General features: G+C 40.6%; 1 protein-coding gene across 41 annotated transcripts in view; it reads left to right on the top strand.

The window, feature by feature from the left end:
• Positions 1–27,944, top strand: part of RBFOX1 (RNA binding fox-1 homolog 1) — an 881,269-nt gene that overhangs the window by 725,702 nt on the left and 127,623 nt on the right. For 40 of the 41 annotated variants that reach the window (XM_068147194.1, XM_068147209.1, XM_068147190.1 and 37 more), the window contains one exon: positions 8,283–8,525. In XM_068147194.1, coding sequence (XP_068003295.1) covers positions 8,283–8,525 — 243 coding nt within the window. Of the gene's footprint in view, positions 1–4,034; positions 4,087–8,282; positions 8,526–27,944 lie in introns of those variants that run through there. The other variant, XM_068147195.1, reaches the window with a different exon arrangement.

The following is a 27,944-nucleotide window of genomic DNA, read 5'->3' as shown; positions in this document are numbered from 1 at the left end:
TGTTCCTGTCAGTAAATCCTATATGAGGAAAGCCATCAAATAGGATGAAAGTATAAAATCCATTTTGAAGCTATTCTGCTACTGCTGAAACCTCATGGATTCATGGAATAATTTAGGATGGAATGGAACTTCAGAAGCTATCTAATCCCAACATCCTTTTAAAATTAGGAATAACTACACAAATCAAGTTCCTCATAGTATCATAGTATCAGTCAGGGTTGGAAGGGACCACAAGGATCATCTAGTTCCAACTCCCCTGCCATGGGCAGGGACACCCCACACTAGATCAGGCTGCCCAGAGTCTCATCCAACCTGGGCTTAAACACCTCCAGGGACGGGGCCTCGACCACCTCCCTGGACAACCCATTCCAGGGCTTCACCACTCTCATGGGGAAGAACTTCCTCCTCCCCTCCAGCCTGAATCTCCCCACCTCCAGCTTCATTCCATCCCCCCTAGTCCTATCACTACCTGAGATCCTGAGAAGTCTCTCCCCAGCCTTCTTGTAGGCCCCCTTCAGATACTGGAAGGCCACAATGAGGTCACCTCGGAGCCTTCTCTTTTCCAGACTGAACAGCCCCAACTCTTTCAGTCTGTTCTCATAGGTGCTCCAGCCCTCTGCTCATCCTTGTGGCTCTTCTGTGGATGCCTTCCAGCACATCCATATCCCTCTTGTCATAGGGACTCCAGAACTGGACGTAGTACTCCAGGTTCTCATGGGCTCATCCAGTTGAGTTTTGAAAGTTTCTAAGACACCACAGCCTCACTGAGCAGCATGCTCCTGTGCTTAACTTCCCTCATATCCATTGCATTATTATTTATGGCCCACTAGAATTTAGTTTTTTTGTAACTTTTGGTGGTTGCTTCTTGTTTTATCATTCTACAGCTCTGATGAAGGTCTGGTTCTATCTCTGTAACCATCTGTTATGTTGACGATGAAGTTGTCTGTTAGCCCCCTCTTGTGCAGACTGTGCTAAACCAGTTCCCTCAGCCGCCCTTCAAGTGCCCCAGCCCTCCAGCTGCCTTACAACCACCAGTGAACACTCCAGTTTGCAAGACCTCCTGTCCTGGTGGGCTCCATACTGGAGCCAGTGTTCAGTTACTGCCTCATGTGTGCTGTTCAGGGAGGGATGGTCTCTTTCCTCGACTCGTAGACAATCCTTTTTCTGATGCAGCCCACTGTGCAGTGATCTTTCTCGTCTCAAATGCTGACTGCCACTTTGTACCTAACTTCACATTGACGGGAGCCGTCAGATCCTTTTCTTCAGAGCTGCTCCCTTGCCAATCCATCCACAGCCTGTACCAGTGCATGGGGTTATTCTGTCCCAAGAGCAGGACTTTGATCAGGTTCTTGTCAACCCATTCCTTTGTCTTCTCAAGACCCTGGTATCTTCTGTTTGCTGCCATGTGTGAAGTTGCATTCTGACACTTCATACAAGTCTTTTGTGAAGATATTCCATTGATTTGGACCTGGTCTTAATGCCCAAGGGATGATACATACAGCTGACTGTCACTTGCACTTCTAAATACTGGCTGGTACTCTCTTTTAAGGGCAGTGCCCTGGGAAGGTTTATATGTTTGTATGCATCCTGACAGGCGATGGCTCAGTTGGTAGTGCATTAAGACCCTTAATGGGAAGGTTGTGAGTTCAAGCCTGCAGTGGGCAGTAGTGTCCTCCCTACTCTAGTCGTGAGGTCTGTGGTGACAGGTTGGACTCTGATCTTTGAGGTCCCTTCCAACCTTAGGAATACTGAATGTTGACTATCCAGTCCTCCTTTCTTTCATTTTTGTTGTTTTTTTTTTTAATCTTCTGTTTGGTTAAGGTGATGCTGCATCATCTTTGTCAGTATGCTTCAGTAAAGTGTGAAATAAGATTTAGGTGGACTTTCCTATGTTGGCTTGTGAGAAAGGACAAGCTCCTTTTATACCTTTATTTTGAAACATTTTGTGAATCAGTTCTCTTTGTGGAAATGAATTATAGATGCATCTGCTGAGTGCTCCAGATTCTCTTGCTATGTTGGTTTTCAGGCCATTTTTGGAGACTTGTGTTACCAAAAATGGGATGCAAAAATATTTTCATGTATTAAGAAAAAAAAGAAAAGTAGTGGTTGATGGACTAAAAGGTTGAGCTGCAGTTAACAAGATCTGTTTAATATGTGTGAAAGTCAGCTGGGGCAAATGAGGGGCAGGCAGGAAACTTCAGTTAAAAAAGGGGGGGGGGGGGATGGGGGAGTGGGAAGATTTAGGTGGCAATGTGGAAGCAAAGCAAATCAGTGTGAAAGTCATGTCCATTTGGGCCTTTGGAAATATCAGGAGAAAGATTGTCGTGTAGGACAAGGAAAGCTAGTGTAATAAATCACAGTGTCATAAAAGTAGTGGCAAGTTTCAGCAGTGGCAATTGGAAAGAATGAGGGTGTCAGAGGGAATGCTTTATTCCTATGTATCTATACATCCGTAATGCTATGTGCTGTTGAATGCAGGCAGGAATTCAGACTAGGGCTTAGTTTTGCTAAGTTGTTTGCCTCCTTCTGATAAATGCAAGTAAATGTGTATTACCTTCCTATTTTGCAGGGGGTGTGTTTGTTTGCTTTCTAAATCTGAATTTGGCTCTGTAGTGAACCTTCTGAAAAAGAGAGGTGGCGGGAGAATTCATTTTGTGTGATTGCAGAAGCAAATGATCTGAGTCAAGTGGCCTGGTCAGATAATTAAGCTACAGCAGAGAAAGCTCACAGAGTCAGTCAGTTGTGATTATCGGTCCAGTGTGGTTGGGTGTCTGATTCCTCCTGAAAAATTTGAAGTGGCTGCTTTTATTATCATTAATTGAGGAGCACCAGCAACAGATCTGGAAGAATTACACTGCCACTTTAAAGGAATAGAGCATATTTCAGCTGGAATACAAGCTCAGTGATGAATAGATGGCTGTTTATCTGCTCTCCTGCCCACCCCTTAGAAACTGAATATCTGTAAGAATAATTCCCATGTTAAGTGTCTGCCCTGTCACTGGGTTTTAGTGTCTGTAAGCAGTCCATACCAGTGGCAATAAAAGTGCTGTCTGTATTTTCTTAGCTTGTTTTGTGTTTTTCTGTTGTTTTTAGTTTGGTTTTCTGTTTTGTTTTGGGTTTGTGGTGGATGGGCTCTTTTTGGGGGGTGTTGTTTGGTTTTGTTTGTGGGTTTTTTTGTTTTGTTTTGGGTTTTATGCTGTTGTTTTGTTCTTGGGGTTTTGTTGCCATTTTTTGTTTTCCTTTCCTACATGACTCAATTCAAAGTTTAATTATTTTAAGACTACCATATAATCTAGGAGAACTCCTTTAACAGTGAATCATTAAGTCGCTTGGAGTGCCTCACAGAGCTGAACCTTGGAAGCATTTCTGAAATATTTCCCCAGCTAAGCAAGAGGGATGTCATGAAATGAAACAAAAAAAGAAAGCAGTCTTTCATTTGTATTGAGAGATAAAGTGCATTTAATCTAAGCCAGGCTACTGCAGTATTGATAATTTACTTGTGGAGTTCAACAGTTTTAAAATAGAAGTCTTATTGGTATTAACTCTAGCACATGTAGGATGAGGATGGGACAGAAGCGCAGATGTTGCTGTACATCGGAGCCAAAGCTCTGGCAGTCGGGGCAGGGAGGGGAAGCTGTGACTTTGAATACAGCCCTCTTAGTCCTAAACCAAAAATGTTCAGCTTACATAGTAGCATTTCTAATGTTTTTTTAAACAGCCATTAATGTAGTCAAGCTGTGTTTTTTCTTCTTCTGTGTGCAATCATCTGCTCAGTGGTGCACTCTATAACTAGGAGAAGGAGGCAGAGGAGTGGCCTGCTGTGATTGATGGGGCGAGGCCCAGCAAACTGGAAGAGTCCCATCTGGATTAGGTTTTGGGAGCAGTCAGATGTTGAGAGGGAGGTCAGTAAGCCTTGCATTAGCTCCCCCTCCTTCAACACCCCTATCATCCACACTCATGCACGCGTTCCATTGCTCACACGCCCTCGTCCATAATTGATGCTTGCTTTGGGCAGATGCTGTATGGCCTGGGACTAGAGCAGCTGCTAAGTTTATGGAGAATAAAGAGAGCAGGATGGTACAGCAGGTATTTGCACTTTTATTTTCACTCACAACTCTTGATTTTAGTCAAGCCAGGCATTTCTTTTAACCAGCTGACCCACTGCATGCAAGCCTTCTAATCCATGCTTTTGTTGCTTAAGTCTGAAGGAGGGCAAAAGACGGTGGTGATTGTGTATCTCTGCTGTGCTTGATACATCTAACAGAGCTGTTCTTATAACCAGCAGGTTTAGAGAGTAATGTTGCATTTGTCTTCTTTGTTTCTGTGCCCTGAGGATATGACGCAGTTGGGCTCATTTAACTACAGTACAAGAGGCTTTCTCTAAATGTGAAATATCTCTTGCCAAAGAAGCAAAATGCACCAAACAGAAAATAGAGTAAAACAAACAATAAACTATTAGTTAGACTTTCAAATGCAGGCAGGCAGAAAGGTTTTCATTGAACACATTCTTGTGCTGCAAATATGTTTTTAAAAAGGAACGCTGCATAAGTAATGCTTTCTGTGCTCTGCCTTTTGTGTACAAACATAACAAGCTTGCTTTATTATGTTGTGACACTTTTCATGCATTCCTTAATAATGAAATCCTTTCAGAACAGAAGATGCTGAAAAGGCATGGTGAGATCTGAGCATTTTAAATTCTGAGCTTTTCTTCAAATGCAGTACTATATGTGGTATAGGAGCATGTTCACTTACCTACCAGAATGCTTGCTTCTTTTTTTTTTCCTCTTTAGAGTTCAACATTCAACCAGAAAGCAATAAATTTGATTTTATACACTGCCACGTAAAGCATATTTTTCAGCTGAAATGTGGTTTTCATTAAAACTCAGGCCAGAACATTTAGCAGAGCCTGACTGTCTGCCATCCTTTGTTCTTCTTTCTGTTGCCAACAACTACTTTATTAAAAACCATGCACAAAGTGAGCATTAAGGGGTCATTTAATCTTTAAAGATACTTGGAACTGAGTCTTAAGGGACACCTTCTGTTCAGCCTCTCATGCCTAGGTTGTATTAAGTGATGTCTGTGCACTGTCAGTTGCAGTTTTGAGTTTAATACCCGAGTTCATGGGCTAATTTAAGATCAATATTTCCTGTTGCTTTTAGGGCCATTTCATATTTTCAACTTAATGTATTAGATCTGTGATTTCCTTTATTCACTTTAGTTCGCTGTATTTGAAAGAGCACCATAAAGGGACATTTTAGGTCCCATTAAAAGAGATTTTTTTTTTTGGCTCTTTAAAATCTATTCAAATATATTGGACTCTGTAGTCTGAGGATTGCCATCAACCACATGTATATACAAACGTTTTAGGGGGCACTGCAGTGTTCTTGATATACGTTCATAATCTAAACATGAAACTATTGGCTTGATAGCTGTGTAAGTAGTGAAGAACATGCTTGTACATGGACACATTGCCTTACAGTACTGTGCTGAATTAATTGTGACTTGTTCATGCTCATTTTAAAGGCTAGGACAGGATACAGTAGATACTGATTTTTAAAATAGAAACATGTCAGATTTACTGTTGCTAGCATTTTAAACTTATGGCCTACAGTGTGCAAGGATAATTTCTTTAGTGTTCCTCACCTCAACCACCTAAGGAATGCATGGTGCCTGGGCTGACTGTCTTGTAGGCAGTTTTCCACTCTAAGCAAGGGGGAGTGTGGGGGGTGTGTGTGTTTGTTTATGGCAAGGCTTTAAATCCCTGAATAATGTAGAAGGGTTGTGTGTATATATATATATATATATACATACAAACAAAACCCTGATTCTTTATTGTTTGCCTCTTGAGAGGTTCTCAGTTATAAATAAGCCATCCAGATGTCAGCAATACTGAAGGAGGCAGAAGCAGCTCAGCAATGTGAAGGTGCTGGAATTGCCAGTGTAGTTTGTAATTTTGTGATCAATCTAAAAAGTGAACCATTTGGAGTTGCTGGTAAAATAATGTAGAAGTTCAACCCTCTTAATTAAATATTAGCTGTAATTAGCACTAAGTGTGAATGCTTTGAATATTAATTAGGGTCTCGTGGAACTGCTGTCAATGTTAATGAGAAACAGTGGGGTCTCAGCAACATCTGGTTTAGGAGTGGAGGTGGTATAAAAACCTTTAGATCAAATGCACCTGGACATTAGCCTGTAGTCCCTTTGTCCCTTTTTTAACAGTTGCTGACTCTAATGCCATGTTTAGCATCTGACATGAAGGAATAGTTTAAAGACCAACAGTAACCAGCTACTGTGTTTCCAAGCCATCACAGTAAAAATGCTTATATAGGCAGAAGTTTGATTTGTTCATTCTTCCTACTAGCTGAAGTCCTTCCTGAAAAAGTTGATTAAAAAATTTAAGATCATCTGCTTCCCCTATAAGGTTTAAAAACACCTCCTTAACATTTAATAAATGTCTCTGCTGTAGTCTAGTCATTACTGAGCTTTACTTCATCTGGATTTTGCTTTATTTAATAGTGAAAACATGAGGTAAGAGAAATGAGAACTAGACCTTGCCATTTTTATATAAGAGGCTATACATATACATTTACAAGACTTTTTAACCAGCACTGAAATTTAGACAGGGCAAATTTCATTGCAGCATTACCCTTGGAATGGTTATACATGAACACAAATGAAACTTACTGACTTCACCCTGTGAAGTGAGTAAATGTCACCATTTTCCTTTTAAAAATGGGTGAATGAAGCAATGTAAACAACTTGCTCAAGGCCATACACTAAAATAGTAACAAAGATGGGATTAAGATTATGGAGAGTTTGATTGCTGATATAAAGTTCTAATCTTTTAGGACACAATGCCTTTTACAAAGAGTTTAATTTTCCTCCTAAGCCTGTCGTGTACCAGTGCTTATTCCTGTGATGGGATTTTGCAAATTCTTATAAGGTCTTGAGTTTAGGACAAGCTCAGGTCAAAGAACTGATGTGTAGATTAGTTGAAATTGGCTGAAAATGTCCTTAAGTACAGAGAGTGTCTTTCATTCATCCAGCCTGTTTTGAAATAAGAAAATTAAGGACTGATGAGCACAAATAACCAAAGTCCCTACAACAGACCTGTGAATGTGTATGTGAACGTAATTCATTGGGAGGGGAGAATGACAGAGTATTTTAAAGATTAAAGTTTTACTCAAATACTAATTTTTACCTTAATTGATATTTAGAGGAATAAAATTATCTTGTAAATCATCTCATCTGTATTTGGGGTGGTCTCTGTACTAGTGGCCTTTAATGCTGTATCATCTACAGCATCATGGTTTGAGCATCTTTTGTATAGACTCTGAAAGGTTGTCCTATATATTTCCCCCTCTAGAATTAGTACTATTTGGTATAAGCAGAGCATTTAGTGAGGAGTCTTTAAGTGATAAATTAACATTCTTGGTGATCCTTTTTTGCTATCAGTCAGAAAGGTGAATCTGTCTACAGAGAGATGAGAGCATTTGTTTTCAAATGTATAACTTTTTGTAGTATGGAAGGGGAAGTACTTTTGCCTTCACATTTAAAGCCTTTAAAGTTCTTAGAATTGTCTCTTTGGACAGCCTACAATATGTACTTTTTCTGTTAAGATTTTGAACTGATGCATTTTTTTTTTATTCAGAGGTTTATTATTTTGATTTTATTTATCGTATTTATTTGTTTTATTTTGCATTTGTGGCATGCAGCTGCTCAGTACTGCGTTCCTAAAAGCATTTCTGAATGTCTCATAGAGTATGATTTCAGCTAAGTATTTTCAGTCTGCAGTTATGTAAGCAATACACCCCCAAATCCTGCTCTGTGTGTAGATTGCATATGTTGTCTGAAAATGGTGTGTCAGAATGGCTCGCAGCCTGTGGGCTAACATCAGAGCTCTGGGCTGGCAGTTGCTCTCAGTAGCCTTTGAAATTAAACTGAGCTTTGTCCCTCTACATTGTCTTGAGTTGAGGCAATGGCTCTGGGAGATTTCACTAGCTTTCCCCAGTTAAGGAATAATCTATGGTTATCCAGAGAACAGCACGTTTATCTAATGATAGTGAGATTAGCACAATGGATTTCATTCCAATAAGCTATTTTTTTTTCTCCTTAAGAAATAATCACTGTGCCGTTTTCAGGCCAGCAGTCCTAGCAGAATACTGTCATCACCTTCTGTGTTACATGGTCAGGATCATGGCTTATTTTATCTCACACCACATTTATTCTTCCTTTTTTCTTTTTTTCTTTTTTTTTTTTTTTTTCTCCTTTGATTTTCACAGGGTAATCAGGAAGCTACAGCACCTCCTGACACAATGGCACAGCCTTATGCCTCAGCCCAGTTCGCTCCACCTCAGAATGGTATCCCTGCAGAATACACAGCCCCACATCCTCATCCAGCTCCAGACTACACAGGCCAAACCACTGTTCCAGAGCACACGTTAAACATGTACCCTCCTGCTCAGACACACTCCGAACAGAGTGCAGCTGACACAAATGCACAAACTGTCTCCGGCACAGCCACAGTAAGTCAAGGTTACACCTATTTTAAAGCAGTATGTTTCAAGTTATGTGTGTATTTATTGACTGTCATTTTTCCTACCTTACACTTAATAGTTTTACACTTAATTTGTGCTAGGCTTACTCACCATTTCAAGGTTGAACATCTTGTCAGTTAATCATTGAACTTGGAGAATACCATTTTGTCACTTTTGGAGTGTCTTAGTAAGTGTGGGAGAAAATGTAGTTTATTTTCTTTACAATGAGAGTGGTAAAATAGTGGAGCAGGCTGCCCAGGGATGTGGTTGAGGCACCATCCCTGGAGACATTCAAGATCAGACTCAATGTGGCCCTGGGCAGCCTGATCTAATTGGAGGTGTCCCTGCTGACTGCAGGGTTTTTGAGCAAGATGACCTTTGAGAGTGCCTCCCAGCCCAATGCAATCTGTGAATCTGTGTAAAATGATTAATAGCAGGCCCAGGAATCATATAATAAACTTTGAGTAAGTCCAGTGTGGAAAAACATTGTAAAAGAGTGTTTGTAAGCATTCATTTGGGGGCAAAACCAAACAAAAATCAAAACACGGAACCACAAGAACACCAAACCAGACTAATTTTGTTTGGTTTAGTGATCTCTGGGTTTTCAACACTTATAAGTAGCTGCTCATCAAAATGCTTGTTGAACAATAGTGTACTAAAATTACTTGTGGACCTGTGTGACTGAGTATTGAGAAGAGCATGTTGGTAATGCTGTGTTTCCTAGAGAGAGATTGTTTATGCAGCCCTTACCAAAGGTGTGTGTGGATCTGTGCTCACTAGAGCAGAAATGATAGACTGTTCCATTTAATTTATATATGAAGTTCTGAAATGTCATGAATTATGCAAGAGACTCCTCAGATGGCCCTACCTTGTAATTTAAGCTACAAATTTCACACATTGATAGTTGAGTGCTTCTGTCTTAATTCTAGACTGGGACCCAATACATCGGGTATCAACAGCTGGCATCCACCTGTGTTACACGTGTAGGATCTAGCACAGAGCAAGCAGCATACTCCAAATGGAGCATTCACTCGACACAGCTCTACTATCTGTCCTCACCCTTGCTGCTGCCATACTCCATACCTCATCTTACTTGCCCATCCTCCCCTGGCATGTATCCAACCTGAAAAGTTCCATGCATTAGGACAAGAGAAAAGGGAAAGCACCTTCCCTTAAATGAGTCGTTCTGCAGATTTATGTTTATTGCCATGCCATTTTTTTTTTTTTTAACATAGATAGAAGAAAGAAAAGCAATGGCAAATGCACAAGAGAATACTGCTTAATATTATCATGGAGCTGTCTGTGTGGATTAATTACACAGTTGTGTGATTTTTGGTTGGTTGGTCTTGGTTTTGGACTTGGTAATATTTTGTTGCCCTAATTGATCCTTGGCACTAGTAGTGGGAGAAAGTTTAAGAGTATCCTATTTGCTTACATTTCATAGTATTCTCTGCAGCTCTACAGTGTCCCTTCTTGATTAATTTCTTCACAGCATTCACTTCCTCCTCCTTTCCAGCTTTTAAAATTTTCTTCCAAAATAGTTTTGGGTTATTGTGAAACTTGTGTTATAGTCCATTGCCATTGGCTTAGAGCAAGGACCCTAGGCTGAAGAGATACTCTGTAAGAGACTGGGTATACACTAACAATATAGTCTTTCCTACTCTCCCTGTCTCATTCCCTTTATACTTCACTTTTTTCCTTCCTCTTTTGACCACTGCTGTACACTGAGCAGTCCCCTGCGCTGCCCAGCTTAGCCTTTTTGTCTTTTCAATCCACTGGTCTTTTTGCTGTTCAGTTCTGAAGTAAAGGACTGTCAGTGCTAAACTCAATGGGAAACACCTGTCAATGCCAGTGTGACAGCAGCTCAGCCCTCACCATTTACTGCTTCCTTTTCATTTGCTGTGGTTCTTTGCCCCTTTTTGATTTTTCAGTTTGAAGAAGTGTTAGTCTCTATCAGAAAAGTCAGGTTTGTGTTTTTCCAACATTTTCCATGGCAAAAGCTGATGAAAAGAACTAAGTTGGATTGTCTGCAATGCACTTATCTTCTTCAAGCACTCTATTCAATCCCAGCTCTTGCAAATCCAGTGATTCCCTTGAAAGTTTCTGCTTCTGATATACTAATAGGCTTTATTGTTACTTCGCTTTGAATCCTTTGCTATCTGCTGCTCTTACTTCAATTTTGCCTTCCCAACGTCCAACTTATATTTTACCTGTCATAGGCTTTTTCCCTTCTGGTTCTACTTGGAGTGAATTTCCATTGTCTGAAGCCTCAGACTTCCATTCTGGTAACCTTTTGTATTTGGGGTGTGCAGTGTAGTTATTCTTGTCACCTTGTTTCTTTTCTTGCAGATGAAGGTGCATAACTGTTTCAAGCAGCTCCCACACAGTTTGTAAAGAATTAGCTTTCCTTATTTATGACTTCAGGGTATTTTTGAGAAAGTGTTTGGTTTGGTTTGGTTTTTAAAGATTATGGCTTTGATGGTTTGGTTTGGTTTGGTTTGTTTTCTCTCTAAATTGCGATGTTATATTGACAGCTGTGGATACTGTTCCTCCCTCGAGAACAATACATTGAAAGTACAAGTTTACAAGAAGTATATCTCTATGGCTTTACATTGTTCAAAGTAGCCTTGATATCTAACATACAAGCTCACCTACTACTTGTGCAAACTTGCAGTCCAATATTGTTTGCACAATTTAATTATGGGAACGTAGATCTAAAATCTTGGTTTGCTGTCTCATTGCCATTGCATTCAGCACACTGTAGAGACATTATAAATAGGTAAATGCACGTGGGTCGCAGGTAGGTTTGACATGGGCTTTGCAATATTGTGAGGGTCCAGCTATGTGTCTCTCTCTCTAGGCTTAATAATACAAGCTTTTATTATGAAATACAGCTTCAATAGCACTGTGTCAACATTGTAACTGCGTGTGATCTTTTTTGTGGGAGGAAAGAAAACAGTTTTTTTCCATTTCTAAATAGCTTTCTGAATAGTTGGATTCCAGTCTTAAAGAATTTTAAATGGAATTGATTTGGGGACATGGTGGGACATTTGTTCTGTAGGATTCAATAGTTTTACACAGGTTTCCTGTCACTAATAGTCACTTGATCATTCATTCACAAAAGGGCACTGTTGTGATTAATGTAGGTAAGACAAGCATGGAGGCAAGACCAATTTTGGAATCTTCTTAATTCAGTTACATGTTTATGGGCATGTGAGGCTGGATATACCACTGCAAATGGATCTTACCAGTTTGATATGTGAAGCTAGTAAACTTCAGAACAATTACCAAATTTGTAGAACTACTACTAGAAGTGATTTACCCTTATCTGTGAAGGACTTAATCCATGCTGAGGTTAAACACAAACCCTGTCTTTCTCTGTGTCTCCCTGTTTCTTTTTGTCTAGTGTGACTTAAACCCAAATAAAGATCTAAATAACAAAAATCAAAATTACAATGTCCCATTTAACTTCTCTTGAATTCTTTACTGCAACACTCTGTGATCCTGGCCCAGCAGGAACCACTGTCGGTGTCCCTGTTTGCTGCAAAGTGAACTAAATTCCAATCATCCCTCTTATTAGAGGTTTGCAGTTTTGTGCATGGTAGAGCTTATTAATATAGGATAGGATAGGATAGAATAGAATAGAATAGAATAGGCCAGGTTGGAAAAGACCCTTGAGATCATCAAGTCCAACCTATCATCCAACACCATCTAATCAACTAAACCATGGCACCAAGTGCCTCACCCAGTCTCTTCCTAAACACCTCCAGTGATGGTGACTCCACCACCTCCTTGGGCAGCCCATTCCAATGGCAAATCTCTCTTTCTGTGAAGAACTTCTTCCTAAAATCCAACCTAAACCTCCCCTGGTGCAGCTTGAGACTGTGTCCTGTTGTTCTGTTACAGGTTGCCTGGGAGAAGTGGCCAACCCCCACCTGGCTATAACCACCCTTCAGGTAGTTGTAGAGAGCAATAAGGTCTCCCCTGAGCCTCCTCTTCTCTAGGCTAAGCAACCCCAGCTCCCTAAGCCTCTCCTTGTAGGACTTGTGCTCGAGGCCTTTCCCCAGCCTCATTTCCCTTCTCTGGACAGGTTCAAGTGTCTCAATGTCCTTCTTAAACTGAGGGGCCCAGAACTGGACACAGTACTCAATGTTTGGCCTGACCAGTGCTGAGTACAGGGGCACAATGACTTCCCTGCTCCTGCTGGCCACACTGTTCCTGATACAGGCCATTATGTCACTGGGTTTCTTGGCAAAAGTCTATATACTTGATTTCCATATGAGTAAAATCTTTAGGCTGCAGTAGAGGTTTCCTGTGTTTCCTTTGATAATTCAGAGCCTTTCAAAATGGTGTAAAGTACTAGCAAGCCAAAAGGACAGTGCTTGAAACCCACTTTGAGTCAGCATGTGACGTTACTGAATATGACCTTACAGAATGTGCAGCATTTTTTGAATGCAAGGAAAGCAGAAGGCTCCAATCAGAAGCAAATGTTTGATTTTCTTGGATTAAAAGATTTTGTTGAGAACTTTATAGGAAGGGATCCTTTTTTTTTTTTTTTCTTCCTTTTGGATTTTCCTTTTTAGAACAAAATATTGCAGGAACTCTTTCATGCCTTGACTTACTCCAGGGAGCACACATAATATCTGAATATAATGCTCCAAGTGGCTGTTGTCATTTGTAGCACTGACTTTCAGTGGACCTGTTACTGACTTGGGCATATACCCTGTCAAAAACCTCCTCTTTTCCTCTCCTCTTTTCCTCTCCTCTTTTCCTCTCCTCTTTTCCTCTCCTCTTTTCCTCTCCTCTTTTCCTCTCCTCTTTTCCTCTCCTCTTTTCCTCTCCTCTTTTCCTCTCCTCTTTTCCTCTCCTCTTTTCCTCTCCTCTTTTCCTCTCCTCTTTTCCTCTCCTCTTTTCCTCTCCTCTTTTCCTCTCCTCTTTTCCTCTCCTCTTTTCCTCTCCTCTTTTCCTCTCCTCTTTTCCTCTCCTCTTTTCCTCTCCTCTTTTCCTCTCCTCTTTTCCTCTCCTCTTTTCCTCTCCTCTTTTCCTCTCCTCTTTTCCTCTCCTCTTTTCCTCTCCTCTTTTCCTCTCCTCTTTTCCTCTCCTCTTTTCCTCTCCTCTTTTCCTCTCCTCTTTTCCTCTCCTGCTTGTCTCTTAATTTAACTCCAGAGTTCTTTTTAGTGAGAGAAAAGGACATCATCTTGCTTTTTTCTTTTTTTTTCTTGAATTAACTAACAAGCACTTTGGAAGTTGCAATTAGGGAGAGGAGAATGTTCTGATATTGTTTTTACTTTTCTGCATGTTGTGCTTAACCAAATCAAATACAATTTAATGGACATTTATTTAGCAGTGAAGATGTGGGATTAGAAATGCTCTTGTGCCTCCAGAATGTGTATTTCCCAGTGAACTTTTTGAAATCTGTTATTTGGATAAGATAGTGCATTTTGTTTGGGTAAGCATTGGATGGAAGAGGTTATTAGATGGTACGTCTAGGGAATGCTAACTTCGAATTTTGATGCTATGAAAAAGGAGAAAATAAACAGAATGAAAGGGAAGTAAATGCTTAAAGACAGGATGATTTAGCTGAAATATAAAATCATCTGTAGCAAATAAAATCCTGTCAGAAGTTACTTTGAGTCTTCTCTGAATAGTATGGTTTTCATCTTTTTGGATCAATACGTTTATTTAATTTTAATCAAGGAAGTAGTCCATCTGAGTATATGCATAATCAATACTCATCCTGCACTGAGTTATTTAAGTGCTGGTAGACTTGGAGCCACAGAGCATCAAACGTGCTTTTAGTCATTAACAAAAATAGTAAATTGCTTCTTTCATGAAGGGTGGATCAATGATAAGTGTGTTACAAAGTTCTGGTAAAGCAACATCTGCTTTTGCAGCATGATTTGAGTGCTGTGTTAAACAGTTGTGTATTTTAAGGCTTCTTTAGGTAAGACATTTGATAATTTCATTAAATAGGAACCCCCTGTTTACCTGTACATAGCTATAGATAAAAGCCTATTTATTTGACATAAATAGTTCCAGGAGCACAACTTGTTCAGTTTGGATCTATCATTTTTATGCACAACTTTTGATGACAGTTGCATGGTTTAGTTGGTTGGGTGGTGTTGGATGATAGGTTGGACACGATGATCTTGAAGGTCTCTTCCAACCTGGTCTGGTCTGGTCTGATCCATTCCATTCCATTCCATTCCATTCCATTCCATTCCATTCCATTCCATTCCATTCCATTCCATTCCATTCCATTCCATTCCATTCCATTCCATTCCATTCCACATGAGGATGTAAAAAGAAAGGGCATTAACTGGGCATATGTGAGAAAGCAAGTAGTAGTAAGCTGAATGTTGTTTCTCTGGGCTTTCCTGTTCTAAGTGTATTATACTGATAATGGAAGTAAGTATCATGGTAAGGTAAAAACTGAGTTTGTAGCAGTGCTCTGTGTTTTATGGATGTGTGTGTGTCAAATAGTCTTCTCTAAATGTAGTTCTGCTTTTCCATTAGAGAAAACTCAAGGTCATTGTGCAGTCTTTCTGCCTTGGACCGTGACACCACCAGATTTCACAGGCTGGAGAGCCCTTGATAAGTCGTGTGCTTGGCTAGGAGTCCTCAAGGGAGCACACAGTGTATGAGGAGGAATGATTTTTGGCTACGGTGGTTCTCAATCAATACCCAGCATGGCTTTAGGGGCTGCATGCTGCTCAAGGCTTGTAAGAAGACATGTGAAGGTGTGGGTTGTCTGTGAGCACTGAACATGATGAGATTTTTTTGTGTAACTTCACTGTTATGACTAAATTGAAGCTTGGTTGCTAGCAAAATTCCTCCTGTAGCATCCATTGAACAGAATAGTCTCCTCTGTGAAAATACTGGCTCTGTTAGATACTGGATGTCTGTTATTGCAGTTACCCTGCTTTACCTTGAAATTTTGTCCATTCTTTGCTCTAATTGTTTGTAAGTTAGATGTCTCCTTTTCTTGGTGTTAATTATGGCTATGACCATGTGCATTCTTTAGGCCTGTGCAGAGACCATCTCTTCATCTATGGTTTAGTGATACTCTGGGCTGAGAAATTATTTGCATTGTTGAACTTGGTTGTTTTGGGGAAGAAAAAGATGCACAACCTGTGCTAGGTTTTGTTGTTGTTTTGGTCTATTATTATTATGATTATGATTTATTGTGATACTGATTTCTCTGTTTTGTTTTTTAATTTGGGCAAGAAAAGTGATAGCATCAAGAACTTGAAGTGGTTTATTGCATTGTCTGTGCCTTCAGGTTGTTAGACTGTTACTTCTCTGCAGCATATTTGTGTTTTTTTCTTAGTTCTTTTCCCTCCTCTGTTCTTCATGGTACAAGTGATTAACTTTTAATTTTACTTTTTTTAATTTACACCCACACCTTACCCTTTTGGTTTTGTTTTTTTAACCTCCCTTTTCTCCCTAATGCTTCTCTCCTATTATTTTATTCCTGGTCTTTGTACCTCTTGGAAGTGTGGGATACATTAGCTGTTTCAAAAAGTTCTGTTCTACATTAAGCAGTGGGCTGCATCCTACTTGGCATAAAGGTGCCCCTCAGGGCTTAGAACAGTGTGTCTTTGAAACAGACACGTTGAGAAGAAAGTTCTCTGTAACCTGCTGGTTCATCGTGTAACAGTGGTTGTGCCTGCAAGCCTTGAGGTAAACTTCCTATTAAGTCAAATACCTGAAGGGAGAATACAGGAAAGCTGGAGAGGGACTTCTCATAAGGGTGTCAAGTGACAGGACTAGGGGCAATGGTTTTAAGCTGAAGGAGAGTATATTTAGATTGAATCTTAGGAAGAAGTGCTTCAGTATGAGGCACATGAGATGCGAATAAATTGTCTAGAGTGGTTGTGGATGCCCCATCCCTGGAGCTGTTTAAGGCCAGACTGGATGAGTCTTGGAGCAACCAACTGTAGTTAAGAGATGTCCCTGTCCACGACAAGAAGGTTGCAATAAATGATCTCTAAGGTCCTTTCCAACCTAAGCCATTCTATGAAGTCCAACATACCAAGTATGCAGATAGTGATTGTCAGTGCTGCTGAGCTCAGCTAGTCTTATATTTATCTCTGTATATTTTCATCTTCCTAGTAGGTTTTGATATTGCACCTGGAATGCAGGATCTGGAATTGCCTCTTGTGGCTTGGAAATCAAAAGTGACTAGTTTGCTTGTGTGTGTAGCTGTCTGGAAAGCATGCAGAGCAGAATTGTGGTGCAGATAACCATGTCAATCGTTTCTCTAAATGGTGGCAGACAGGATTGTGGTCTCCCTGCAGAGGAGCTGAGAACTTTTCAGCAGGAAGAGGCTGTCTTGCAAGTCAGATTTCTCCCATGGATATTTTTTATTTCAAACTGCTATTACTGACCCAGTTTTTGTTCTATTTTAATTCCATGTTTTTGTCTATGGATCTTTGCCACCAGTATGCTAGATAGTTGATAATACTCTGGCAATTGTTAGAGCAGTGTTTATTCATCTAAGTCGTACCCTGCTGGTGTAGGCTATTGTATCAGCACGGTATGCTATTTCATTTATAATACCTATTATATTTGGTCCCCCAACTGCTGCTTGAAGAAAATATTTCAAAGAGCTTATTTCAAGACCCTGAGTGCTTTAGAGCTGCAGAAGCAAGCAACCTGGTTCAGCTCCTACTTTATAGTGAAGAGATCAAAACTGACATCCCAAATAGATAACATAGTGCTGTGATAGTTTGGTGAGGCACGGTAATGACTTGTGTTCATGGGCATTATTCCTTCTAAGAGGCTTCCTTGCTGAGAGCCCTGCATGTGAACTTTGTAACTATGCACCACTTGTGTTTCTTTGATTATGCTAAGGAAAAGCAGGAACATATTGCTCACTTTAGCAGCTGTATGTGTCAACGCATGCTCTAAAATAGATTCTGCTCAAACATACACAGAACCTTAAGCCCACTGTTTTCTATGATGCTGTTTATAAACTGCCTCTTGGTATACTTAGTATACTTGGTATACTGTTTTTTTTCTTCCCTGTATTGCTCAGTTAACTTGGGCTTTGCTTCTGAATGTTAATTGCCATTCTGTGACAGAGTATCCAGTGTAAGGAGAGCAGCCTTTGCACTACCAGCTGATGGTGTCCCTGCACACCGATCAGCAGGGCTTGTGGTGTTCCGAGAGCTCAGTAACTGACCCTTGTGATTTAGCTATCACCTCAGTTTTGTTCCTTTTGATTCTCATAACACAAAAGGATTGCAAGTGTGATACTGTGACTTAACAAAAAATGCTTTAAAATGATTATTATAGTGGGGTTTTTTTGTTTTGGTTTGGTTTGTTTAGATATTGCAATTTTAACTTCCTGTCATAATTGAAGTAATAAAGCTGAAGCTTATTCCCCCACAAACAAACAGAAAAACTACCCATATACTGAGAGCAATTATGCTCTGTCATCTCTGGTCATGTTTGCTTAAATACATTAGCCAAAGGCCACTGAATATCCCTCTCAGTGTCCAGTGTTGGACAGACTAACTGCTCTTAGATCACTTGAGCAAGTAATTCTGCTCTAAGGCTGGTGTAAAGCACAAAGCATTTCAGAGGTCTTTTCAACCACCAACCAGAGTTAGTCATATTACTCCAGCTTATAAAGTTTCTTCAGAAAGCATTACCAATTAATTTCTGAACTGCTAAGTTTAATTAAAACAATTTGAACATTTAAGATTTTCTTCTTGCTTGTCCCTGAAGTAGTTAACAATATTGGGGGTTTGAGTTTTCTTGTATTTAGTAGTGTCTCTTGAGCTCTTTTCCATAGCAATTCTTTGACATGTTACATTATTGACTTTATCTTCTCTCTCTGCAGTTTAAGTAGCTGTGGCATCCAAATGTGTCGGCTGCACTTTGAGTTCTGACTCATTCAGAGAAAAAAAGCATTTGTTACACATTTTGCTGAATAAACTGAGCATAAATTTCAAAGGAGTTCTTGGTATGATGAAATAGCTAATTATGACACTTTCTATTTGACCTTCTGCATCTTTGCTTCACATTATAACATGGTAATTAAAATTGATCCTTGCAAGGGGGATTTTTTTTGGTGAAAATTAACTCTCATTTTCACTAAATACAGGAGTGGCTGTGCTAGGTTAGGTAAGACTAATGATGTTTTCTATTCTCTTGTAATTGGCATGCAAATGATAGTTAATGGTTTGCAACTTTATCAGAAGTTGTCGATTCCTCTCTGCACTAACTCTTTGTAATTGCAGTGTAAACTTGGATGTTGCCTGAAGGAGGCAGTAGCACAAGGAGAATGTTTTTGTGGCTTCTTGGTTAGCCAGCAACATCCTTAGATCCTTGCTTGCAAGAAAGTGGCTCTCTATTAGAGACCAGAGTGGTCAGGTAGCACAGGTAGTTTGTAGTTAAAAGCTATGCAGATTGTTTGTGCAGGCTTCCTTCTCTCTTCTTCATTTGATCATAAGCATGAATTTCTATGATATCTTTGTCCTGGGTTACACAAGAGCTAAACTTACCTTCCTTTATGACTACACTGGGGTCTCAGCTAAGGATGGCTTAGTGCCTTATTGTCCACCAACTCTGATTTTTGTTTTGGTTTGTTGTTTTGTTTGCTTGTTTTTTAATTTGGTTTTCCAAATCCTGTTTGTACCTTCAAGTTTCCATTCCTCTTCCACACACTCTCTTCAGCTTTCTCACATGCCCACCTACCTATCTGCAGAATTACTTTAATGAATGTTACTCATGTGGGGGCTTACTTACCACTTCTCCCTACTTCATGTGTCTCCTTCCAAGGGTCAGTCTGAAAGAGTGCCATGATTCAAACATTTAACTTTGCTGCCCATCAGTAGCAGGAAGACAGTAGCAAGGCACATCAGTCTGGTGTGGTTTAACCTGCAGGCATGTGAATCCCTCTGTAAGTTTGAAGCTGCTTTATACTCTATCAGTGATGTGACAGGGTGAAGGGCACATCACAGGCAGGAGTAGACAGAGGACAATTTTCTTATTAACGAAATATACATACAGAAAATGTTTAGAACATCTTCTTTTCAGAGTTAGAATAGAATAGAATAAACCAGCGTGGAAAAGACCTTTGAGATCAAGTCCAACCTATCATCCAACACTATAATCAACTAAACCATGGCACCAAGCAACCCCATCCAGTCTCCTCCTAAACACCTCCAGTGATCGTGACTCCACGACCTCCCTGGGCAGCCCATTCCAATGCCCAGTCACTCCTTCTATGAAGAACTTCTTCCTAACATCCAGCCTAAACCTCCCCAGGTGCAGCTTGAGACTGTGTCCTCTTGTTCTGGTGCTGGTTGCCTGGGAGAAGAGACCAGCCCCCACCTGGCTACAATCTCCCTTCAGGTAGTTGTAGACACCAATAAGGTCTCCTCTTCTCCAGGCTCTCTCAGCCTCTCATACATAGGGCTGTGCTCCAAACCCCTCACCAGCTTTGCTGCCCTTCTCTGGACACGTTCCAACAAGTCAACATCTTTCCTAAACTGAGGGGCCCAGAACTGGACACAGGGCTCTAGGTGTGGCCTAACCAGTGCTGAGTACAGGGCCACAGAAGGAATTAGACTGAGCCTGTCTTGCTCTGTTTGGGCTTTCTGTGGTATGCAGAAAGATTTGGGGGGGATTCATTTCAGATTACACAGATCTAGATATTAAATAGCTAATGATTTTTTTAATTAATTGTAGAAACAGGTACAAATCCCAGATGAAGGATAAGTAACAGAGTAACCTGCTTTGGTTTTCTTGAATTAATCCTGCATACATATGGCAATTTCTTTACACAAGTGTGACATGGAAACAGTAATCTTCACATCAAGATGCATGCTGCAGTTTGAGGAAGGTCAGAATAGTGTGGGGGTTTTCTTCTGTCGAGATAAGAATGCTGCTAGGAGGCCACTAGGCTACAGGAGATGGTCTTTGGCAGGGCTTCACCAAGGGCAAATCCTGCCTGACAAACCTGGCACCCTCAGCACCCATGCCTTTGCTGACAACACCAAGCTGTGTGGTGTGGCAGACACACTAGAGGGAAGGGATCCATCCAGAGGGACCTTGACAGGCTGGAGAGGTGAGCCCATGACAACCTCATGAGATTCAACAAGACCAAGTGTAAGGTCTTGCATCTGGGTCAGGGCAATCCCAATCACCAGTGAAGGCTGGGCAGGGACTGGCTTAAGAGCAGCCCTGAGGAAGCTGGTGGTTGAGAAGCTCAACCATGAGCCAGCAGAGTGCACTTGCAGCTCAGAGAGCCAAGCAGAGCCTGGGCTTCATCGAAAGAAGTATAGCCAGCAGGTCAAGGGAGGTGATTCTCCCACTCTGCTCTGGTGAGACTCCACCTGGAGTACTGCATCCAGTTCTGAAGCCCCAATTACAGGAAAGGTGTCCAGAGAAGGATGAGGATGAGCAGGGGGCTCAAGCACTTCTCCTATGAGGACAGCCTGAGAGAGTTGGGACTATTCAGTGTGGAGAAGAGAAGGCTCTGAGGAGACCTTTTAGTGGCCTTCCAGTATCAGAAGGGGGCTGCAAGAAAGCTGGGGAGAGAGTTTTTAGGGTGACAGGGAGTGGTAGGACTGGGGGGGATGGAAGAAAACTAGAAATGGATGGATTCAGATAGGATGTCAGGAAGAAACTCTTCCCCATGAAGGTGGTGAGAGGCTGGCACGGGTTGCTCAGGGAGGTGGTGGAAGCCTCATCCCTGGATGTTTTTAAGGCCAGTCTGGATGTTGTTCTGAGCAACCTGCTCTAGTGTGAGGTGTCCCTGGCTAAGGGAGGGGGATTGGAAGTAGATGATACTTGAGGTCCCTTCCAACCCTAATAGCTCTATGATTCTATGATCTGTGTTTTTATTTTTAAAATTCAGACATTCTTAAAGCTAAATTGACCCTTGCTTTCATAGGTTCCTAGTTAAGAGAGTTTATACTTTATAGTTGTATCTTACTTTAAATGGTGTCTAGCTACTGTGTACACATTTGCTAATTAAAATAGGCATTTACAATAGAATGACTATACCAAAATGTTACAAAGGAGTTACAAAGCCAGCTACTACTGATTTAGATGTAGCATGGAGGCAATATGTGGTTTCAGAAAGGAGTATGTGGTTGATGTGAAGGACAAACACACATTCTCCAGTATTTCTGTATCTGGATTGCTGCATCTTGCTAGTTCTAAATGCTTTCACAGGTGGTTTCCCATGCAGTTGTTCAGCAGTATCAGCATATCATGGAATGATTTGGGTTGTTAGTGACCTTAAGAATCATCTATCTCCTTTTTTGATTCAGAAAAGTCTCTCAAAATCTTTCTAAGAGAAACCTCCTGGGCTGTCTACTACTTTTGCTTAAAGGGCTTTCTGCGTTTGGTTTTCCAGCACAGGTGTCTTTAAATCTCACCCACTGAAACAGTTGCCTCTCTGGGAACAGCCTCTGAACTGCAGTCAGCCTTCCCCCAGTGTACAAATTCTGAGCTGCCCATTTAAAATCCATCTCCCAATGACAGGAGAATGTGTAAGTGCTGCTGGGGTCCTTCCCAGCCACAGCATTTGGTTCTGTAAAAATGCTTGTGTGCAAGAGCGCCTGGTTGGCAGCTTCTCATCAGCCTCTGTTGTGAGGCCTAATAATGCCTCCAGAGAACATGAAACTCCCTGTTGATGGAACAGAGGAATACAAAGATTATTTACCATGGAGGACATCTCAATCCTTATCTATCGATTGATTGCATATTCTGTAATAAGTTTGGAGTGCCTTCTGCTTTCCTTATACCCTGTAAAGTAAGAACAGAGGGTATCTCTTGCTATGCTTTTTTGCCGTGGATTACAATTAAAATGTTTTTCTTTTATTCTCTGATTTATGAAAGAAAAAAGGCATCAGAATGCCTTCTGATTCAATCAAAAGAGAAGAAAGAATGATAACAACCGTCAAGTCTTTTCTATGTCTGGGATTTTGTTGCAGTTATAAAAAGTGCATCAAAAGATGTCAGCTATGTAATTTAATAAGGATTCCCACAAGTTCCAGGTGTTCCAGAAGAGTATCTAAATATTTGATTTGAAAACAATATGTGTACCAACGCTGCAACATACTACAGGCATGAGCACCCAGCTCTGCAGAAGGAGCTAAGTCTGGCTGGGCTAATTAGTGTTTGCAGGTGAAGCTGCTGTGAGGTTAGCGTCAGTTGTGAAAAGGTCTTGTGGGTTATATAAATGTGAAGATAAGAGATATCTACAGAACTGAATAGGAACTATGTAAAGTAGCTAATTTCAAGTTATAATAATGCTAGGACACCAAATTTTGCTTCTCATAATGATGTGATACATTTTTTAATCTGTTCATATTACAAAAAACCCTGGCTTGCTGCCCTTGTGTAAGAGATTAACAAAGGATATTTACTGCCACAAGCCAGCTAAAAATGTCAGTTTACTTAAAATATTTGAAAGTATTAATCTTGACATGAAATTATATTGAAAATAAATTCTGTAACTTTTACCTTATGTGACCCTTTGAGGCTGTGCCTTTAAGAAAGGGACAGTGCTGGGACACTCTGGCTGAATGTGTTGGGATAATAATGAAAACAGTCAGATATTCTAAACAAATTTCATTGGTAGATTGGTAGAACGCAGTTTTAAGTTTTAGTGCAGCTGGAATTTTTTCTCAGTTCGTTCCTTTCCCTCTCCCTTCCAGCTTGCCTGCTTCTGGGCTCCTAGCCAGAGTGACCTTGAATAAAGAGAAGCACTAATACTGCATGCGCTTTTAAGGCCTAACCAAATTTCATCCTTATTAATTACCTTTTCTCTCTCTCTAGCCCTTTTTGGGAAAAAAGGGAGGTGGGGGGAGAGAGGGGGGTACAGGGGGGGAACCCTCCTCTGTCTGGAGGAGGGAATTTCGTTCCTGTATTCTTCTTTTTCCTTGCTGTATATTTCTACATATATATTGTAAATACTGTATATATTGTGTATATCTAACCTGCCTTTCCACATTGCTTGTAAAATATAGCATCCCTTCACTTCTCCAGCTGAGTTAGCTGTGGTGTTTTTTTGACTCTTTGGGGGGGAGAGAAAGCTAGGTCTTCTGTCAAGCCTCTACGACTACCTGAAAGGTGGTTGTAGCCAAGAAGGGGTTGGCCTCTTTTCCCAGGCAACCAGCACCAGAACAAGGAGACACAGTCTCAAGCTGCACCAGGGGAGGTTTAGACTCGAGGTGGGGAGAAAGTTCTTCACCGAGCGAGTCATTCGTCATTGGAACGGGTTGCCCAGGGAGGTGGTTGAGTCATCGACCCTGGAGGCGTTCAAGAGGAGATTGGACGTGGCACTTAGTGCCATGGTCTAGTCATGGGGTCTGTGTTGATAGGTTGGACTCGATGATCCTCGAGGTCCTTTCCAACCTAAGTGATACTGTGATACTGTAACTTACTTGGAGGAAAAGTTAAGAGTTTAGGCCAGAGCAGTTTGCTTTTAACTTGTGCATCTGCTTGCAAGTGCAGCAATTCTGTTACCTGTCTGCTTAGACACCTTCTTCTTTTGGTTTTAGGAGTATGGGAATAATTTAGTTGTGCTGAGAAACATGATTTCTTGTGGGCATATTCCCTTCCCATGGTTTATTCCATCATTTTCAAGTACAGTGTTACCAAATTTAAAGAAAGGGATGCTGAGTTTCACCTCTGAACATTTGCATTTCCTTGTTTTATTACCTAAACTCTTGCTTTTCTTTCTTTCTGCAGCAGGAGGAGATTTGTGCTTTTTATATATATATCCATGTCTCTTTTTTTCTCTTTTTTAATGCAGAATATTTTCTAGTATTGCCAGTGTGTTTGGGGAAAAAATAGTGGACAATGTTAGAAAGTAAAGGCTATAAAAAGGTAGAGTGTAAGAAAATGGAAAAACTTTTGTAGTAATCCCTTAAAGTGATGAGCTTAAAAAAATACATTACAATTAGTGGGGGATTTAGTAGGCTTGCTTAAATTCCTTGGAGAAGACCAAGTCCAACCATTCTCGAATTCTACCAAGTCTGATGCTAAACCATGTCCCTCAGCACCACATCTCTGTGCTTTTTAAACATCTTCAGGGGTGGGGACTCAACCACCTCCCTTGGGGAACTTTAATCAAACTGGATTTTCCTTTTGATTTACTAAATCAAAAGGTTAGCACTGTAGGAGTGAACATGTTTGTAAGGTAGACGTCGAATCATTTCTACTGCAAAGATGCTGACACACATGAGAGGCTGGTACCAAAGCCCAATAAATTTGCCCCATGTACACAGTACTTCAGCAATGACATATGGGTTTCATCTCAGAGATTCATATTGATCTATATGAAAGCTCTTAATTGAAAGGGTTGTATACTGGTGTACATAATCAGATAGGTATCAGTTTCAGTGGGGTTCTGAGTTGATGTAGAGCTGCTGGATGGTTGTGTTTGAATACTTGTCTTACAAGCCCAGCTGATGGGTAACATTTTGAGCTGTATACATGGAGACATCAAGCTTGTGCTGTTCTGTCAGTACCTGTTGATATGCACAAAGATCTTCAATACTGGCAATGATTAGTGCTATTTAAAGTCTTGTTGGCACACAACCTTTATCATATACTTGTAGTGATAAAGCTTTGGAACGCTGCAGGCTCCACTCATTGTAAAACTGCTGAAGTGAACATACAGACTGGCAGTGTGTGTACTTGTGAAGTGGCTCATGCATGCAATGAAAGCACTTTCACACTAGCATAAAAAGTTGCTATTGGCTTCTTCCTGTCTGCAGCAAGCATTTCCAATTTTAGAACTGCTGTCCTCTTATTTTTGAGCTAGGTTCCCTCTTGCCTTTTTTCTCCCACTGAGTTGAAAGCATTGCAGACCCATTCTTTTTCTCTCTCTGTTCTCTCTCCAAAGAAACTTGCAGCCATTTCCCATGCAACTTCTCTTTTAGGATGTGCAGCAACTTTCCAAGGATTCTCATGGTTTTTTTATAGACAAAATGTGTTCAAAGATACCAATGTCTGAACCACTGATTCTGTTCTGTACTATCTAATGGAAAGAGCCAAAGTTTTTCTCTTTCTATTATTTTCTCTTTTCAAAGCAGGTGTGGGTTGAGTGTTGTTTATTTTTGTTTGTTTGTTTTGGGGTGGGGCTTTTTTATTGGTGTCTGGTTGGTTTTGTGGTTGGGCTTCTTTGGTGGTGTTTTGTTGTAGCTTGTTTATTTGTTTTTCCCCAAATGCATACTTTCTGGATGCCAAATATACTGTATCCCAGGCTCCCATGCATCTGCCTTAGCCCAATGCATCTAATTTTCTTACCTGGGACTTTTATTGAGATGCAGTTTGAGGACTTGAGATATTACTCTAGGGTTTTTCAAAGCTGAGATTCCCAAGTAGCCTGTTCCAGGCTTAGAAATGCAGCACACATCTAGATGCTATAGGGTATGTTAATAATCCTACCTGCACGTGTGGCAAGTCTTGTCTGTAGTGAAAATAAGTAACATTTCTGACATGTGGCAGCTAGTCATGGGTGCCCTGGCCATCCACTGTATAAAATTTCCTTCTGCTATCATCAGCTGTTTAATATCTCTATAGACAATCTTTTCAGATAGTAAACTGAATGTAGTCTCTATATCTCCAATTTGTTTAACCTAAGTACTCATAGTGTATTGGCCCAAATTTGAGTAGCTTTCTAATCAACTGAATTGTTGCTTTGACCTGCTTAGTTGACATCCATCACTTACTGATCATTTAGACCTGATAAGTTTAGAACCAGCCAGCTAGCATATTCTCTTTTTTATTATTTTGATGGCTGCTGCTTTTATTTTGATTTACCTTACTGTGCCCTATGCTTTGAGCTCTTTTTTTGTTTTCCTCTTCATTGGGAAGAAGGAGGGCTCACTTTACTAAATACTCAAGTTTAGTGTTTTCATCTATCTATTTTCTTCCCTGAAGAATGGTACTTTGTCTTTATTACAAATAAAAGGAGACTTTTAGATTCAGCATAGTTTTTCATTATTGCTTAAGACATTCACAGGAAAGTTCCTGCACTTCTAGCACAGTCATTCCACAGGTATCAGAGTAATCATTTGAGTTTAGACTGAACCCAAATATGGTGTACAATTTGTGGTTCAATGAGTATTACAAGCATACTCCATTCTGTAGTAGAAACCTGGATGCTCTCAGGGGTCTTGTTCTTGCTGCTGGGACTCAAAAGAGGGGAATGAGGCTGGCTGGAAGTATGCTTGTCCAAGCTTGTTGCCCCTGTAGCAAACTGTGCGTGGTCCTGTGGTATTTGCTCAGCAGTTTTCAGGAAGAGTAATGTTTCAGACAAATGTTATTTACATTATTTACAGGTGGGCTTTTTGGTAAATTGAGTAATACCCATATTGTGTTGCTGTCAAATTTGCTGAAATACCTTAGTACCTTGACCTTCTTTTGATAAGGTTTGTGAAAATAGTATCTTAGTGCATGCTTAGACCAATTACATCGCCAAGATAAAGAGTTTTGTGTGCTATGAGGAATTAAACAGAGGGGGGTTTGGTTATTATTTTCTTTTTTTACTTCAGTCTTCTTTCTGTAGCCATGAATTCACTGTCCACTCTTCTGTAAAGGCAGCGTGGGGAAACACAAAATATCTGAGGCTGATGTTAATGCTGCAGGAACATAACATGGGGGTTCAGCGTTGCACTGTACAATCTTGTTGGTGCTGATGAATCACCTTGTCATAGAGATGTAACCAATGTTAGGAAATCTTACTGTAGGTTTTTTTTCCTCATAGAGATGTCACAGCGACTGAGAAGGATGTATCACATGCCATATTACTGCCTTAGGACCAGAATGTGTTGTCTGCTTTGGTGCAGCTGAGGGACTAAGGGGTTTATATTTCTAGCAGCTTGTCAGGGCATGAGGCAGACTACTGGTGTGTTCCAGGGCTGCTCTAGTCTGCTCATGAATGAAAGGTTGCTCTTCTCTGTTTTCTCTAATGTTTCTGACATTTTACCAGGTGATGATTGCTTGGATGAGGGAGGTGGAATTGCATTTGCTACCACTCTTGTGGGCAGCACAAAACGGCACCTCCATTGATAGAGATATTTCTTTATATTCAAGAGCTCTTTAGCTTTGGAAGTGGACAGTATGACTGAGATATTTTTGAATGTTATGCTACTGCTTGAATCTGGTGTGATTATTTCTTTCTTGTTGAGTTTAGAGGGTGATCCCTCTCCAAGAATCTTGGGAAAATATTGATTTCATCCTTGTGACCATTTGTGAGGTTTTGCTGAATTACAATTACTGTTTTGCCACTTTGGCAGAGGAGGAACTAAGGTACAAGTAGTTTAAATAACCTGCTGGAGGCAAATTTGTGGGAAAATAGATTGCAGAAGCTGGCTGTCCTGATCCCAAGTGTCTAGACTGAGAGATAGTCTTTTTTCCCATAACAAC

This window comes from Melanerpes formicivorus, unplaced genomic scaffold (assembly GCF_026170545.1).
Source record: "Melanerpes formicivorus ecotype bairdi unplaced genomic scaffold, bMelFor1.0.p_v2 SCAF_14, whole genome shotgun sequence".
Classification (NCBI taxonomy): domain Eukaryota; kingdom Metazoa; phylum Chordata; class Aves; order Piciformes; family Picidae; genus Melanerpes; species Melanerpes formicivorus.
Note: the sequence above shows the minus strand (reverse complement) of the source record. Positions and strands in the feature narration are given on the sequence as shown.